General features: G+C 50.9%; 1 protein-coding gene across 1 annotated transcript; it reads right to left on the reverse strand.

Annotated features, from left to right (window-relative positions):
- Nucleotides 1–1,145: 1,145 nt before the first annotated feature.
- Nucleotides 1,146–16,662, reverse strand: DHX38 (DEAH-box helicase 38). The gene is made up of 27 exons (XM_080937374.1): nt 16,541–16,662; nt 15,081–15,419; nt 14,590–14,777; nt 13,927–14,031; nt 12,969–13,116; nt 12,742–12,860; nt 12,509–12,585; nt 11,969–12,124; nt 11,355–11,516; nt 11,060–11,167; nt 10,615–10,727; nt 9,337–9,474; nt 8,829–9,015; nt 8,533–8,718; nt 8,161–8,301; nt 7,759–7,869; nt 7,551–7,667; nt 7,280–7,387; nt 6,795–6,907; nt 6,106–6,314; nt 5,856–6,010; nt 5,371–5,526; nt 5,147–5,281; nt 4,877–5,002; nt 4,364–4,459; nt 2,700–2,821; nt 1,146–1,570 (listed from the first exon to the last, which is right to left on the reverse strand). Exons 2-27 carry the CDS (start codon nt 15,401–15,403, stop codon nt 1,486–1,488), a joined length of 3,684 nt encoding a protein of 1,227 aa, XP_080793500.1. The 5' UTR covers nt 15,404–15,419; nt 16,541–16,662; the 3' UTR covers nt 1,146–1,485.
- Nucleotides 16,663–16,795: the final 133 nt, after the last annotated feature.

Consider the following 16,795-nt stretch of genomic DNA (forward strand, 5'->3'; position numbering starts at 1 on the left):
AAAAGCTTTATTTAATAGCATATATAAAATTAAGTCAACCACAAAGGATTAACTCAGATGACTGAGAACAAAGCACCCAGATCCAGGCAGAGCCATTTTATAGACTTGTCTAGGCACCGGTACCCCAACTCCAGCAAGTCCAATGTCAGTTCACATCAGGGTCATATGTGTAAAGAGACCACAGAACATTTTTAAAAATGTTTCTGTCCGCTAGAAAGAGGATCAGCTATCACCAGAGGAAGCTGGCGAGCAGACCTGCAGGAGCAGGAGGCTATCCATGCATCCTGTGGCACCTGTGTCCTTAGCCAAGTGTTTCTTACTTTTAAATGAAGTTGCATCAGACCCACAGCTTTCGTGATAAACTGTGTTTCTCATCTACAGGAGTGTGTAAAGGGGTTTGTGCTCATGGTCTTGGCTCATCAGTCATAAAACTATCAATCAGAACCTCATTCTTCCAAGTCCACTGTATGCTAAGCCTGAACCTGTGAATGGGCACCCTACCTAGCCATCTTCTCTGAGCCACCTAGATACCCTCTCTTAGCCTTCTCACCCAAGGCCAAGGTTAGGTTTCCCAAGCAAGCAGCCAGGAACCTCTAAACAGCACACGTCTTAAAGAAGCTACCCCTCTCCTTCCCAACCTAGACACCTATCCCCGGGAAAGCCCCCGCTCCGCTCCCTCCCATATGTAAGTCACAAGGCCTTACCACTGTCTACCAGTCTCAGGAACAGTGGTATTCCCAGAGTGTGGCCTCTCCTGTGCTGGATGACTTAAGTCAAGTCTCTACACCTAGGACAGAGACAGGTGCAGACATACTAAGGGGCAGACATAGGTGGATCCCTGCAGCTTGCTCAATGCCAGCAACTAAGGAAAGCACCCATGATCACCCTCTGGCCTCTTTTACATGCCCATGTACACACATGCACACACACATATATAAAAGCACCCAAACGTGTACACACACAGTCATGCCCACAAAAAAGCCACCCTGAGAATTAACGTTCTAGAAAGAGCTACCCAGGAACACAAAGAGCCCTGAATCTCCTGTCTCTATTACAGGGATGAGAGCAGTAAAAGAAAAAAATTTTAAATGCAATTACATTGTACAAATAATATATTTATTTCCAAATCCCATGTGATGACCAAATTACACGTTTCTCTGCCTCTATCTTGCTCCTTTACACAAGGATTAGAAAAGTTTCAGTCACAGCGAGGCAGTCTGCCAAGAATCCTGGGGACAGGTTAAGTGGGTGTGATGGTCCAGCCACCCCTGCTGCTCAAGCAGCTAATTCGCCTTGCACCAGGCTCCTGCCGAGCAGGACTGCCTCCTCCTGGGGCACAGCCAGACTTCGCAGGAACTGCCCCAGGCTTGATGACCCAGAGATGAACACGCAGGTAAAAGCCTTTGTCCAAGTCCTTAGGGAACACAGGCTGGAGAGCCAAGAACTTAGTACCTGGATGCCATCTTCTCCTGGGACAGCCTCAGCTCACAGTCCAAAGCGAGCTGGTGTGCGGCGAGGCGTCATGGGTTCCCCCTGCTCTTTCCGTCCTGGAGTGTAGATTTTTGTGGATCTGGACACACAGAAAGGGATAGGAAACAATGCTTCTCCCTGAGCAGGAGCTCAACAGAACCAAAGGCCTTGAAGCCTTGCTATTTCCGACCCAACGCCCAGCAGCTTCAAGGCTGATGGACCTCACACTCGGCACACACTGCATCCCTTACTTTCCACCTCTGACAAGACTAATAAAGGAAGTCATCCACTGGGGCATCTCTTAAGGAATGTTCACAGTGCATTTTTAAACAACAACTTTTGTGGTCCTAGATAATCAGGTCCCTACTTCAACTGTGTGACAAAGCACAGCACTTGCCTTTGTCCCCAGTTCCTGGAGGAATTAGTCAAATGATCAGTGTCTCTGCTACTCAAACACTCCTGGCAGCTCATGGTCACCTTGAGTGACTTGGAGCTGAATGTCTGGCCAAAGAGACCGGTCACATGCTGAGAGCTCAGGTTCTGAGCCATGTTCTATCAGCCTAATCCACAGAGGCTGCATTCAATGACCAACAATCTACAAAGTGTGCCTAACTGGCAAATCCTGTGAGTATATACTACCTCAAACCAATGTGCCAGGGTAATGGCTCAGGGACAAAGGAATCTTCACATTTAGGACACCTTCTTCTACACAGCTTTTCCTTTGGTTCATTCCAGTTCTTTTTCAGTGATAAGAATTATCAAATTGAACTCTGCCGGGCTTCCTGAATCCAACCAGAAACCAGACCAAGTCTGTGGGAATCCCCAGATCTAAGGAGGAAGCCTGCTGGTGGTGTGTGAAGTGAGGACAGCCCCACAGAGGACTGTGCCCTAACTGTCACATGTGACCTGACTCCCTGCATCACAGGAGCACAGCTGCAGAAGCCCAAGGCTCTCTTCTGTCTGGCATTTTTTTCTCCAACTCCCTTGCCTGACAATAAAGCTGCAAGACCCACACCAAGACTCAGCCCACTTCGGGCCCTGAATCTACAAGATGATGACCAAGAACTACAGTGGACACCTGTGCCTCCAAGTTGTCCAACTACTGCCTCCGTATGTGACCACCTGGCACAACACGACCTCTGCACCAATTTCTGCTTTAAACTGACAACCTTTCTGACCCGTCTCAGCACCTGCCTGGCCCTGGGTGCTTCCCCACTGCCAAGCCTCACCTGACACTGCCCAGGGGGCTGCGCTTCTCCTGCTCCTGCCGCCGGGCGCGCAGCTGCTCCTCGGCTAGGGCCATCTCCTCTTCCATGGCAGAGGCCTCCTCTTTAGCCCGACGACGATTCTCCTGGAGAAAGGCAGATGGGTCTGGCTTCAGAGGCTGCATTTGTGCTTGGGACCAGCTCTGAGAACCCAGGCCTGTGTAGCTCTATGTCCCAGCACCAAGGGTACTTTCCAGGACATTTTGTAAAATATTCAAGATAGATACTGGATAAGCTAGTCTACTAAGCCAATCACCACTCAGCACTCCATGCAAGCTGGTAAGTACTGACATTCTCTCTCTCTCTCTCTCTCTCTCTCTCTCTCTCTCTCTCTCTGTGTGTGTGTGTGTGTGTGTGTGTCTACGTGTACATGTATGGGAAGATGAGGCCATGCACGAGCCAGAGGTAGGCTGGTTCTTCACCTTATTCCTTGAAATGGGGGCTCTCACTGAACCTGAAGTTCACCTAGGCTCACCTTCAGTTAGACTGAAGGTCAGGCTTCCAAGACTCACCTGTGTCTGACCTCCAGTGATGGGGCTGCAGACACGCATGGCCATTCCCAGCACTTTGATATGGGTGCTGGGGATTTGAACTTCCATCACCATGCTTGCACAGCAAGTATCTTACCCACAGAGCACCCCCAACCCCAAGAACAGGCGAGGCAACCTCAAGTCAAGGTTTCCCATTTTTCTCCTGTCTACTGGAGGCTGAGCACATGCCAGTGGTTCACTGCTGAGCTACAGCCGGAGCCCAGTGCACACGTTCTTCTAATCAAGTTCATGACCATGCCAGGAAGTACAGAGAAATCATGAAGACACTGTTTGTCCCAGAGAAGTATGTGAAAGAACGGGAATACAAGCAGAGTCACATTTCACACCCCTCAATGACAGAGCGAAGTGTCTGAGGTGGAGTTATAGGTGGAAGAACTGGACAGAGGCGAGCCCACACCACCAGGACCACAACTGCAACCACATGCACACATCCCCACAGCACAGCTGAACAGACCCACCCAGGCCTTTAGTTACTGAAGTAAACCTGACAGAGACAGGAAGTAATTAGCCAAGTGCGTGCTGTGGAATATCCTAGAGGACACATGACAACTGCTCCAATAAATCAATGTCATAAAGACAGAAAGAAGGTCCTGTCCCGGAACAAAGGTATTAACGCACACAGCCACCACGGCGATGTCCCATCCCAAGTAAATCAATTGTGAGATGTTATCTCAGAGATAAATGGAAACTCTGGATGAGAACTGGAGACTTAGTGACACGAAGATTAACTGTTAGGAGTGGCACTGCACAGAGGCCATGCTGTGGAAGTAAGTCCTAGCCATCGTCAAACACTTAAGGATCCAATGACCATCTTCAGACAAGGGATGGGTGGAAAGTGGGCAAAACAAATGAAAATGACTGAGGTCAACTACAGTGGCTTCCTTAGAACACTGTCTAGTTTATGAATATTTGAAGTTTTTGATTAAGTTTAAAGAGTAAAAGAGGCCCAGCCAACCCACAACCAAAGGAGCGCAGGACATCGGCCAGTCAGGCTAGCTGGTCGCTTTTACATTTGGAGAGAAGTGTGGAATTAGACCACGAAGAGCCTTCATAGCAGGCAAACAGCAGGATGCTTACCTGCCGAGACTTGCCTGCCTGTTTCACACTGTAGAACATGGGGCCCAGCTCCGCCAGCCACTCCCCATCCACGGCCGTCACGCACTGCATGTACTCCTGTGGGCACAAGGGCAAGAAAGCAGAGGTCACCAGGGAGTTATGCCCCTCCCAGCATGATGTCATGATAAGGAGCCAAATGTAAGGCTGGGAAATGCAAGGGACACTAGAACTGTCATCCCTTCTCCACCCACTCCCCTGTGTGAGTAAACAGCCCTCAGTATCCAACAGGCTCCTGGATGGCACTAGCAGGGCCGCTCTTGCCAGCAGGCAGCAGGGGGCAATCCTCTGGCTGAGGTCACAGTACTCCTTTTTGTTAATTTGATAATCACCACAGGAACACCAAGCTGAAAAGCAGCCCCAAAGGCCCTGCAGTAAAAACTGAGTCTCAAGTCTCCAGAGCTCTACACAGGCAGCAGAACAACGCAAAGGCCTGGCCCTGGCCAATGGCCCTGTATGGCCTTGGGCGAGACTCACCTTAGTGGTCATGACCAGCTCGTGATACACAATGTAGTCAGGGGTGTAACCCATTCCGAAGAGGGAGCTGGTGGGGTGTAAGTGGCAGGGCATCCCTGTACGGATGTTCACATACTCCCCAATCCCCTAGGAGAGAAAATAGGTAGCCACATCACCAATATGGTCTTGACACACTTAGGGGAAGCCTAGCTCTTCAAAACTGCCCGAGAGAGCAGGCAGACCTAGGAAACTGGGAGAGCAGAAGGGCCAAGGCTGTGGCTCCCGACTCACCTTGAGCTTGGCCGCCTGGTGGAAATAGGCGGCACAGATACACTTCCTGACAATGTCCCAGTCGGTGCCACAGGAGGCCAGGCTCATCCGCTGCTGCACCATGATGTCCTTAAGCTGGGCCCGGACCTCCCGGACCTAGAGATAACACAGGCAGAACAGGATGGAGCCCTCCTCCCTCCCCACCCTCCCCTCTCCAGACCGCACCCCTCTGCACTGCCACCCACCTTCCGCATGGCCTTGGCGTGGATGAAATGGTCATTGCACCAGATGGTGGAGTAATTGTTGTTCTTCCACTGCAGGTAGACATTCAGGTAGGTCAGATGATCACTTTCAGGGACAGCAAACTTCTCCCGGATCTGATCGCTCTCCTCCTCTCTGCCCTAGGAAAAGAAACACAATTTTAACAGGCATGGGGAGGCTAAACCCACAGGGCATATCCCGAGGACCCTCACACTATACCTGCTCACACATCAGTATGCCTAACAACATAGAATAAAAACAATTTATAACAAAATAAGCTAAAACGTTAGGTCTCAGGCAGAACCATACCACAAGGTCAAAAAGGTCTTGCAAATTTCCAAAACACTACAAGGACGCAGCCTTCCCACCGCCCCCTAACCAGCCTAAGAGAAGACAGCAGAGACAGAATCTACCCCATCCCATGACACAGAGGACAGACCCTCGTCCCTGAGAGGCCAGCACCGCCCACCTTGGGCCTGTAGAAGATGGCAGGGACGGAGAGCATGGAGACAATGAGCAGGATCTCGGAGCTGCAGCCCATGTCACAGGACACGATGAGCATCTTGGAGAGCGCCGGGTCCAGGGGGAACTCCACCATCAGCCGCCCCGTGGAAGTCAGACCTCCTGCGAGGGGAGAACAAAGCCAGAACTGCAGTGAACAGTGGACAAAGGCAAGAACCTGTCAGTCACTTGAGGCCCACCAGGTCCCGGCCACACACCTGTGTTATCCAGGGCTCCGAGGATCCAGAGCTGATACATGGAGTTCAGCATGTTGTCCTCGGGGGGTGGATCCATGAAGTGGAACTGCAGCAGGTCCTGCACCCCCAGGGACTTGAGCAGCAGCACCACGTTGGCAAGGTTGGTCCTCTGGATCTCGGGCACGGTGGTGGTCAGGAGTTCATTCTTGTAAGCGCTCTGTGTGTAGAGTCTGCCAGGGAGAAGCCAATGACTGGGCTGCACCTGCCCTGTCCTCCAGCCTCTCACGAGGATTAGCTACACCCAGGGACCACTCAGCAGAATGTCGAATAATTATTACAATCTCACAAGGATGACCCCAACCAGCCAACAAATTCACAAACAGGGTCACGACCCACCCACTCATCTGCTGAGCCCCTTTCTTTCTTCTAACCTTGGCTCTTCTGCTGGAGCCCTGTATGTGCCTGTGGGAGCCAAACTGCCTGAGACTAGAATTACAGCAAGGTTTTACTGTCTTAACATCTGTATCAGTTATCATTTCTGAATTTCTGATGAATGCATAATTTTTTAATCAAGAAGCAGCTCTCAGCAGCACCAGGTTTGGGGATCAGCTCTAGGGGCAGCCAGTACCAGACAAACCCCGCACCCCCACCTGGGTTCTAAGCAGTAGTTCAGCACTGCCCTAAGAGGCAGGCTAGCACAGGGCTCCTACCTGAAACACTGACCTGGGCCCGTCCTGCCAGCTCTCCCTGACCTCTGGTTGGCATTGGCCTGGCTAATGGGGTAAATCTGCAGAGCATCCATGCCGATCCTGGGGTTGAAGACCTAGTGGGGGACACAAAAGAACTGATGAAGGATGGGGTGAGGAGAAAGAAAAGATGTCCTGAGACAAAGGTAAACCCAGTTACTGTTCACTACAAGGACGTGACTTAGCAATGTTGGTGACTGTCAATTTAGAACCAGGAGACTTAAGAGAGCCTCAGAAGTTTCTACATCAATACCAGCCCTGTGACCATCACAGAGCTACTTGGATCATCTATACCATCAAGCTACCCAAGGATAGGCTGAACCAAACACATGGCCTGATCAGTGCTCACTAAATGTTAGCCTAAGACTCTCATGCAACTAAAGAGGGTCTCTATGCTGAACTCACTTTGGGAGAAGCCTCAGAATCCTACCTCCTGTATCATTCCTCACCTTTAACTTGCAGTAGCCAGAGTCGATAACAAACATGATGCCATCAACAGTCAGAGACGTCTCAGCAATGTTGGTAGCAACGATACACTTCCGGACGCCATCTGGAGCCTAGGGCCAATCAGGACATGCAGGAGGAAAGGTAAGTTTTGGGGAGGGAAAGACTGAACAGGCAAGAAAAGCCCACTTCACACCTGCTCCCTTAGGAAAGAAACATCCCCACTTCTTGCCCCTTTGAGGGACACCAAGAGACACCCAGACAGAAGCATCGGACCTTCTGGAAGATTTTGGCCTGAAGGTCAGAAGGCAGCTGGGAGTAGATAGGCAGCACAGCCAAGGCAGGCGCGTTCTCCAGCTCCTCCAGGTGCTCCACGATCTGGTCAGACGTCACCTGGGGTACAGGAAGGAGTCATGAGACCCTGGAGCCCAAAACTCCCATGCAGAGGGTTCCCATCTGCCCCAGTGGTGACCAAAGCACGCACCTCAATGTCCTCTTGGCCAGGCATGAAGATAAGGATGTCTCCAGGGGCTCCAGACAGGTGTACCTGCAAGGACTGCTTCACCGCGGCCTCCACATAATCTTCCTGTGGGGTCTGAACACAGCAGAGGGCCATAAAAAGGGAACAAGGACACCATAGGTCAGCAGCCCCCAGTAGACACACAGCCTCATCCCATCTGAGCTGCGGCACTGGACTGAGCGATGCCAACCTCAGAATGAGCCAACAGCCGAGGGAGGCCCTTACAATTAGAACTGGTACCCCAGGCTCCTTATTTCAGAAACAAGGACTCAACCCTTCCTCAGACTCACTAAATTTTCACCAACTTATACCCCCTCCTCCAGCTGACTTTTCACCAGAGATGCCAAAGCACAGAGGCCTCTGTACCTTGCTGAAGAGGATGTCAACAGGAAAAGTCCGCCCAGGGATGTGGAAGATGGGTACATTCCCAAAAAAGGCAGCAAATTTTTCTGCATCCATAGTAGCTGATGTGACAATGAGCTTCAAGTCTGAGCGTCGAGCCACAACCTAGGAGGAGACAACAGAGGCTCCTGAGGACTTGGGACCTCAGTCTCAGCTCATTACCACAGATACCACTGGTAGCTTTGTCCGACTAGGCAATGGAACTACAGCATGAACCAGAAGTCACTCGGCTTAGCGTGAAGACACAGCAGAGCTGACTAGGTGACCTGGGAGCTTCCGAGGAAGACTCACCCAGAGCACCTGAGCCACAGAAGAAATAGAGCCCGCAGCCCTTACCTCCCGGAGCAGCCCAAAAAGCACGTCGGTGTTGAGAGAGCGTTCGTGAGCCTCATCCATGATGATGGCACTGTAGTGGTCCAGGTCGGCCTCCCGGAGGGACTCGCGGAGCAGGATCCCATCAGTCATGTATTTGATCAAGGTGTTCTCAGAAGTGCAGTCTTCAAAGCGAATGGCGTAACCCACCTGCGGGTCACAGAGCTCAGAAAGTGGCCACTACTCACTATTCGGCCCCAGAGACAATGACAGAAGCAATAAGGAAAAGACTAAACGGTTCAGACCTCACGTGCACTCACCTCTTCACCAAGGTTTCCCCCCATCTCTTCACTGACTCTCTTGGCCACTGACATGGCCGCCACACGCCGGGGCTGGGTACACCCGATCATCCCATAGTCCGTGTACCCATCCTCATGCAAGTACTGGGTCAGCTGAGTGGTCTTGCCGCTCCCCGTCTCCCCGACCACAATCACAATGCTGTTGTCTCTACAGGGAAGAGCAAGCAAGCAGCCTGAGTGAAAAGCCTTAAGTCTTGTTGCCTCTGGCAAAGTCTAGCCCTCCAAGAAGCACGCTTGACCAGAGAGATTTCACCAGAAACCAGCATCTTATGGTGCCTCCACATGAAATGCCAGGGACACAGTCAAGGTGAACCTGGACCACCAAAGGAAGTAATGTCACCTTACTGCACGCAGCATACACTCAGCCAATCCATTAGGGGAAAGTATTTCCCTTCCCCATTAGATGCAATGCACAAACAGGAGACAGAGGGGACTGGGGGCACTGGGCCACAGGGCCTGGGGACATTACCTGATGATGGTGAGAAGCTCCTGCTGCACAGCAAAGATGGGCAGGTACTGCCTCTGCTCCAGGATCGACTTCTTCTTTGCAAACTCACTGCTGGCCTCACTCTTCTCCTTCATGTGATCTGCAAACTTCTGCTCTGTCCTGGGAAACACAGAGGCACGCATGACTACCCACACTGTTACTCACACTGAAGTTAGCTACCCTTCTTGCTAACTGTGAATGTGAACAACTGTGACAAGAAACAGTCACCTCCTGGACACCAAAGCAGCCTGGGCATCCAAGACTGTATCTAAATGGGCCTAAGGGTCAGATATCACAAAGACTCCATCATCCACAACACACAGTCCAGAGACCTGACCAAACAGCTACATAAAGATTAGACATCAGACTCTCAGGTGGGCAGACCCCCTATCCTAAACAAAGTGTGTCCACAAGAGGGGCTGAAATTAACCAGCAGGTCAGCAATTTAGAAAGAAGATCCCGGGCAATTCTAATACCAGACTTAAAAGGCTCAAACAACCATAGGAGTCTCCCAGTTCTGGCTACACAGCGCAGGACATAGATCAGAATTCCTCCCTCCCTTAATAGGGCCGCAGAGTACAAAGGCCTGTTTTCAAAGAACAATGAGAACAGCTCACTATATTTCCTTGTTTCTATGTAAGCAATCAGTGTCTGATACACGCACATACATCCCAAGACCCCAGAGTCCTTCCCCCTCTCAGATCTTCCCCAACCTTCAAGTGTCTCCTTCTAATTTCACTCAGTCACCCTGGTCATCTGACAACTGAAACCTAAGGGACTAATGACCCAGAGACCAGTAAGGACTGACCAGCAACACCAACCTCATATTTGGAACACTTTACATGGAGGTACTATTAGCTCCAGACAACAGTTCCATGGGACACATCGTCAGAGGATGAGCAATGGGAGCCAATGCAGGGACTCTGACAAGCAGTGACAGAACAGCTGCATCAAACCCCATGAACAGAGACAAACTGAGAGCCCTTTAAGGCCTGTAAAGCCAGCCGTCCTTACCGTGGTGCAATGAGATCTGACCGAGGAAAGAAACCCTGCCCTGGACCACCATTTCCTAGCTGTGTGCCCTGAAGCAAAGTCCTTAACCTGAGCCTCAATCTACACAACCATCACTGTATCAACAGTGGTGACAGTGGGGAAAGCTAAACTCAGAAGACAAGACTCAGGACGGGATCAGAACATAGCAGAGATTCCATCACAAGCACAACCTAGGGAGCCAACTTGCTACTGGCTGAGACGACGCACCTGTAGTCCACTTTCCCATCTTCTGTCACAGCTTTATCCGGCTCCTCTTCTTTTTTGACACCCATTATGTCTCCTAGTTTGGTCCCTGCCAGTTCCCAGTGTTTGTGCTGAGCCTGAAGATGACAATAGGAGTTAAGTCACTCCATCCGCTGACTAGGCTGTAGGCTGTGGAGGCAATTCTGATAGAGGGCAGGCTTTATCCAGCAGACAGTAAATTCCCACAATGCACTGGCAGTACCAAGCTACATATATAAGGCCTCATTCCTCCAGTGCCTGACACCAGGCCCCATGGTTTCTTAAGTAGAGTAGAACACAGTACTCTCCTTGGCTGCCTCTTGATCCACACAAGTATATCCTCTGACTGCCAATGGGAGTCACTGACACCTCCCACAGGGGGAAAAAAGAAAACCCTCAAGGACCTCAGCCCTAGTAGCACGACACCAACCTTTCTCCGTTCCTTCTGTTCCCTGTGCTTGCGGACCGTCTGGCTGCCTTTCCGAGCAATGATGGCCAGGTCTGAGGTGGCATCCTTCACTGGGATCACAGGCTCTGGCTGCAGGAAGTAGGGGAGGAAGAGAAATTACTCACTGGTCACTAAAGCCAACCAGAGGGCCAGTTGTACATGGGCCCTAGTAAAACAGGCACTACCCATTGGCACCGACACACAACTGTACCAATCCTCTCTCCCTCCCTCCTCTTCAGCACTTTCTAACCTCCAGGTCTCTTGCCAGAGGCCTTACCTGCTTGGTGAAAACAATACGTCCATCCAGAAAGGGGGGCACCAGGTTGTGCACCATCAGATGCACCTTGGCTGCATTGTCCTCTTCAAAGTCCTCGTCCACCTCCAGCCGATGGACCACCCCACTGGTGAGCATTCGGTTAGTCTCCCAACGCTCATTATCCTGTGGGGACACAAGGAGGGCCACATTTAGCCTACAGCTAAAAGGTGATTCTGAAAGGTCACCAAGCAAGTGCACAGAATCATAAAGGGACTCTGCACCCTGCAGCTCCTTAGACAGAAGTCACCGAAGCTGAGGCCTTGCAGAATTTTGTCCCAAGAAGCAACTGGACACCGGCCCTACTCCACTCAGACACACAACACATACCCAGGACAGTATCACCACGCCATTCCCCCCACAGCCCCTCACAGCACAGGGCATGAGAGAGAAGCAGGAGCCAGGTTTCCTAAGCACCCCAAAGAGCCCCACTCACGCCCCTGTTCTGCAGTGGCATATGTGACCTGGTCCTGTCTGTAAACGGCCAGCTGTGTCCTGTCATCGCTGGGCACACCAAGACTCCTCCCACATGCCCCACCTCTGCTCTAAGCCTATGGCAGCCACTGCTGCGGCCTCACCTCGTTGATCTGCCTGCGCTGTGCTGAGATGCGCTTCTGTTTCTGTTTGTGCAGGTGCTGCTCCCGCCGCCTCACGTAGTCCTCAGACGAGTAGGCCAGAGGGTTGTGGAACTCATCGTAGCCCTCGTCCATCATGTACCAGTCCCGGTCTGCTTGCTGCAGAGACGAGACAAAGCATGAGAACAAAGGGCGGGTCATACTCATGGGGACCTGCAGCCTCTGGTAAGAGTCCAGGAACTCCAGAAGAACCCTCCCATGCGAGAGACCTGGAGAAGGGCAGCAGGCTTTACACAGCTTGGACCTCACATGGCAGGCTCCGAGACACACTTTCCACACAGAGGCGCCCACTGCCTGGGTCATCTGACTGGCTTCACTGGGAAGCCTGTATCTCTCAAAAGGTTCCAGGGCTCTGGACAGTACCGTATTAACCACCTTCCTTAGAGCCCAGTCCTGCTGGTGGGCCCCTCAGAGCCCTTGGCTCTAACACCTATCACCCTGTCTGCCACCTCCTGTCCAACCCCTCGAAGATGTCGTCTTTACCCTCTGGTCATCCTCCCACTGCTGCCGCTCCTCCTCCGTGTCAAATGCAATCCCTTCTTCACCATCCTCGCGTCTTCCTGAAGGAAAGCAGATGGCAGAGGTCAGTCCATACCGCTCCAGCTGACCCGAGGACAACAGGAGCTGCAAGGCTGCACAGTTCCTGAGCTCAGCCTCCACTCAGCCCCATCGGGACCAGCCAAACCATTCACTGCCTCCTGCCCCCCAGGCCTTACCTCGGCCCCTGGACAGACGTGGGGTGGACCCCAAGTGTCTTCTATCATCAGCCCACTCATTGTACTTGTAGGAGGGGGTCGGCAGTGGTGTGTCATCTGAGGACTTGCTCCTCACAGACCTGGGAACCATCAAGATCAGCTGTCACTGAGGTGAACTGTGTCCCCAGCTACCAGCAACGCTCCCTGCCCGTGTCCCTCTACGACTGGCTGTCCCATCCATCCATCACCTGTCTCGATCTCGAGTGGACGGCCGATGACTCCGCTCAGAGTCCCGATAGGAAGGTGTTGGGGAGGGTGTTTCCCACTGAGAGCGCCTTGAAGAGCCATAGCTACTGTCCTCCTCCTCCCAGGTGGACCTTGAAGGGGTGGCTGCATCTGGGACCACAGAGACATCCACAGTAAACATCCAATACCAGTGAGGCATGGCTTTAGACAGCATATCTCTATGTAGCTGACACTGGCCTCACTTCCAATCCTCCTGCCTCAGATTCCAATGTGCTGGGATTATAGGGATAAGCTACTATATCTACTTTCCCTACTTATTCTTAATCACCTTTCTTTATATCTAACTGTGTGTGTGTGTGTGTGTGTGTGTGTGTGTGCGTGTGCCACAGCATGCGTGTAGAGATCGGATGGCAATTCTTAGGAGCTGGTTCTCCTTCTATCATGTGGATCCTGGAAAATCAACTCAGACCAAAAGGCTTGACAGCAAGTGTCTTCAGTAGCTAAGCCATCTGGACAGCCACAACTTATTCCTTGTTTCATAACCTTGTACTTATTTGTTACAGATAAGATACTCCTGACAATGTTTAAAGAGGCTGAGTTTCTGGCTTTCACTGTTTAAAACAACACTGGAAAAAAAAAAATCAATTTCCCTCTGCAACTTCTTCATCTTAAAACAAATAGCTCCTTTTCAATAAATCCTTCTTTATCTACCACAATCCCTGATTCCCACCACTTGAAAAACTTGCAACAAACTGCCTCTCTCCTAAAGAAGCCAACAGCCTATGCCCTCAGGAAGAACCTCAAGAGAGGGGCAGGACCACACCCACCTGACTCAGGACTCAAGAGGGTCACAGTGGAATTAGGATTTCTGACTCACTGCCTGGCAACACTGCTACCTCCCATTCTGCCTTCCAAGCACCTGAGCCCTTACCAGCCACTGCAGAGGACAGCTGAGAATACCTTTTGGCCAATGTCGAGGACTCTCTGGTTCATTCCTTCTGCTGCTGCGCTCTGAACCTCCATCTCGTTCTGATCTGCTGCTGTGCCTACTTCTGTCCCGCTCGTCTGTTGTAAGAGTCACACACGGGGCTTAAAAATATGTACCTCATGCTACCACACACCCTGTGCATCAGTAGAAAGCACAAGCCTCCCCACTCACACTTGTCATGGACTGAGACACACACTCACACTCCCAATAGCCGACAGGGTCAAACTCCCACAAGAACCAAAAGTGGACAGTTTTTGGTATAGCAGACCTCCAAGCTAGAGATGATTCTGAGCGAGGCCAGTGCTGGAGTCTGTCTCGCTTCGTCCGACAACACTGCCCTCTCCCCTCATCAGAACTACTGTAAACACTGGTTTCTTAAGAAGATTACCTTTATCACCAATTTTCACAACAAAACAAGAACCACACACTCAAGCAAAGCAGCTGTACTACAAGCCAAGGTACTGTTCCTTCAACTCCTTCCTAACCATAATCTCAAAGGGTCAAGACCCCTGGGGCACACACTATACAAACCAAGTCCAATGAGTGAGTATTGTTATAAAAGTTCTTGTGGCAGGGAAACAGAGGCTTGCAGGTTCCATGCTAATGAATCCCAGGAGGAGTGCCATACACTTTACCTCTGTCTCTCTTGCGGTCATAGTCTCGATCCCGGGATTTCTCCTTCTTCCGATCCTTTTCTTCTTTTGATGAGGCATAGACCCCATGCTCCCTCCGATCCCGCTCTCTCTGCCTACTGCGTTCCCAAAATTCCTCACTCACACCCCCGGGGTGGGACGGAGTCTCTACCCGAGCGGGTCGGTAATGCCTGAAACAAGGAGGTGAGTGAGGAAAGGGCACTCCATGGAAGAAAACATTTCCCTCTACCTCCAGCCACTCCAACAAGCAATATGTCCTCTCCACTGCATCTCCCTGGGGCCAAAGGCCTGGACATGGCAAGAACCCAAGCATCCACTACTCAGCTGCCTTCCCCACAAATCTTAGCAATTCCTACCTGCCACCAGTATTATGAAATCGCAGTAAAGTTATAAAGCTCTTAGGTGTCCAACAGGAAGTGAGGTAAATCTGGGCTAGTATTTTCTGACCACCAATCTTTACTCTCTTTCCTTACCTGTCTCTCCGGCTACTTCGGCCAGCCTGCTCATCGCCCTCCTCCTCGGCATCCTTCTGGTCATCCTTACTCTCCTCCCAGTCTTTGTAAGAAGAGACTCTGGATTTCTTCTTGTCCTCCCCATCATCCTTCTCCTCTCGCTCCCTCCGTTTCAGGGAGGCCAGTAAGTCCAGTCCCAGCAACGAAGGGCGGGGAGCAGGGGCTTTGAAGACATGCTGCTCACTGGCTGCACTTTTGGTCTTGCAAATAAGACCGCCAACCTGAGAGTCCAAATCGGTGCCTTCCAAGCGATGGATGGAGGTGTCCTCAGCGGTGTCCTCCATCACAGTCTCTGTTCCTCTGGAAGAAATGCAAACCATCAGAACTGGACTTAAGGAAACTCAGCATTTCAAGAACATGTTTAAGAAACTGTAAGATCTCCCTGGTGCTTAGCTGATATCAAATGCATCTTTATCTAACACCACTGTCTTATAAGCATGAACCTGTGCTAGGCATGTAGTTAATTATTCTCATTCCAATTGTTGATAAAGCATGAGAACTATACCTTTGGAATCTAGACTTCTTTTGCCGTGTTCTAATTAACACACACAGCCCTGCCAAGGAGTGCTGCAGCACAAATAAGGATGAAGAAGCAAGAGTTTCATTTGGAGTTGCATCACGTGGAAGAGAAAGACAAAGTTGCATCTCTATACATATGACAGGAAGGCTGAGATGATCTGAACAATGAGTTATGTCCTAAGATGTCATCTGTATACCAGCAGTCTCCCTGTCTGTCTTATAAATTGCTATAGCACAATAAATGGCAAAGTAAAGGTCTGACTAAATATAACTTATTAAAAGAGAGCAAGAAGTCAAACATCTCTCTGGACAGGAAGACGTTATTCACGAGGAAAAGGAAGGAGTTAATTAGCTGCTCAAAATAGCAAATAAGGAGTTCCACGGCCAGATTATAGAGAAAGATCAGTGGCAAAGAAGCCACAATGAACTACTCTGGTCATCCATTGCTTACTGCATGTGTATTTACGCCGATTGCTATTCGCAACAATACCGATAAAAGAAAAACATACTCCCCGCCCTCTTGGGGCTAACATTCTACTTATAGATTTTCCGCCAGACCTAGTGGGGACTCTTCTCTGAGAAAAGAGGAAGGCGTCAGGAGCCCTACCCAGGCTCTCCAACTATCAGGTAACAGGTTAGGCTACCGTCCTAAACAAGGCACAAGGAAGATCCCTGGATCTCCGTGGGTCCGTTCCCAAATACCAGGATGTGACCAGAACTAGGACAAAGTCCTGAGTAAGCTGAGTGGACACAGGACCGCTCAAGTGAATAGAGAAACTTGGGTAACAAGAACTAAAGGAACTCTGAAACCAGGGCCCAAACATAAGCGCGAGCCGATGCCGGCCGCCTGGAACCGCCATTGCTGCCGAAGGAAGAATCTGGTAAGAGAAAGAGACACTCACCTCACCAAGCACGACTCTCGAGGCCTTCTGTCTCTGATCTAGGAACGCCAGCGCGGCTACCGCTCGATCAAATGGTCTCAAAGAGGCAAATTCAGCTGTTTGAAAGCGGCCATCATTGTCCCATAATGCCCTGCGCGGGGCCCTCTATCCGTCCAAAAATACCACCGAGAGCAGCCCAGATATCGAGGGTTCCTGGACGCCAGAGTGCAACGACAACAGGCCTTTTCCGAGCTTCAGTATCTTCCTCTGGGCTCA

This window comes from Micromys minutus, assembly GCF_963924665.1.
Source record: "Micromys minutus genome assembly, chromosome: 24".
Lineage (NCBI taxonomy): Eukaryota > Metazoa > Chordata > Mammalia > Rodentia > Muridae > Micromys > Micromys minutus.

Bases quoted from the DNA above. Each gene is read 5' to 3' on its own strand.
- DHX38 (XM_080937374.1), bottom strand. From the start codon at position 15,403: ATGGAGGACACCGCTGAGGACACCTCCATCCATCGCTTGGAAGGCACC. The intron at 10,728-11,059 runs GTTGGTGTCGTG...TGTCATCTTCAG, and splicing joins AACAGAAGGAACGGAGAAAG to GCTCAGCACAAACACTGGGA. The intron at 2,822-4,363 runs GTAAGCATCCTG...GCCTTTCTCCAG, and splicing joins AGGCAGGCAAGTCTCGGCAG to GAGAATCGTCGTCGGGCTAA.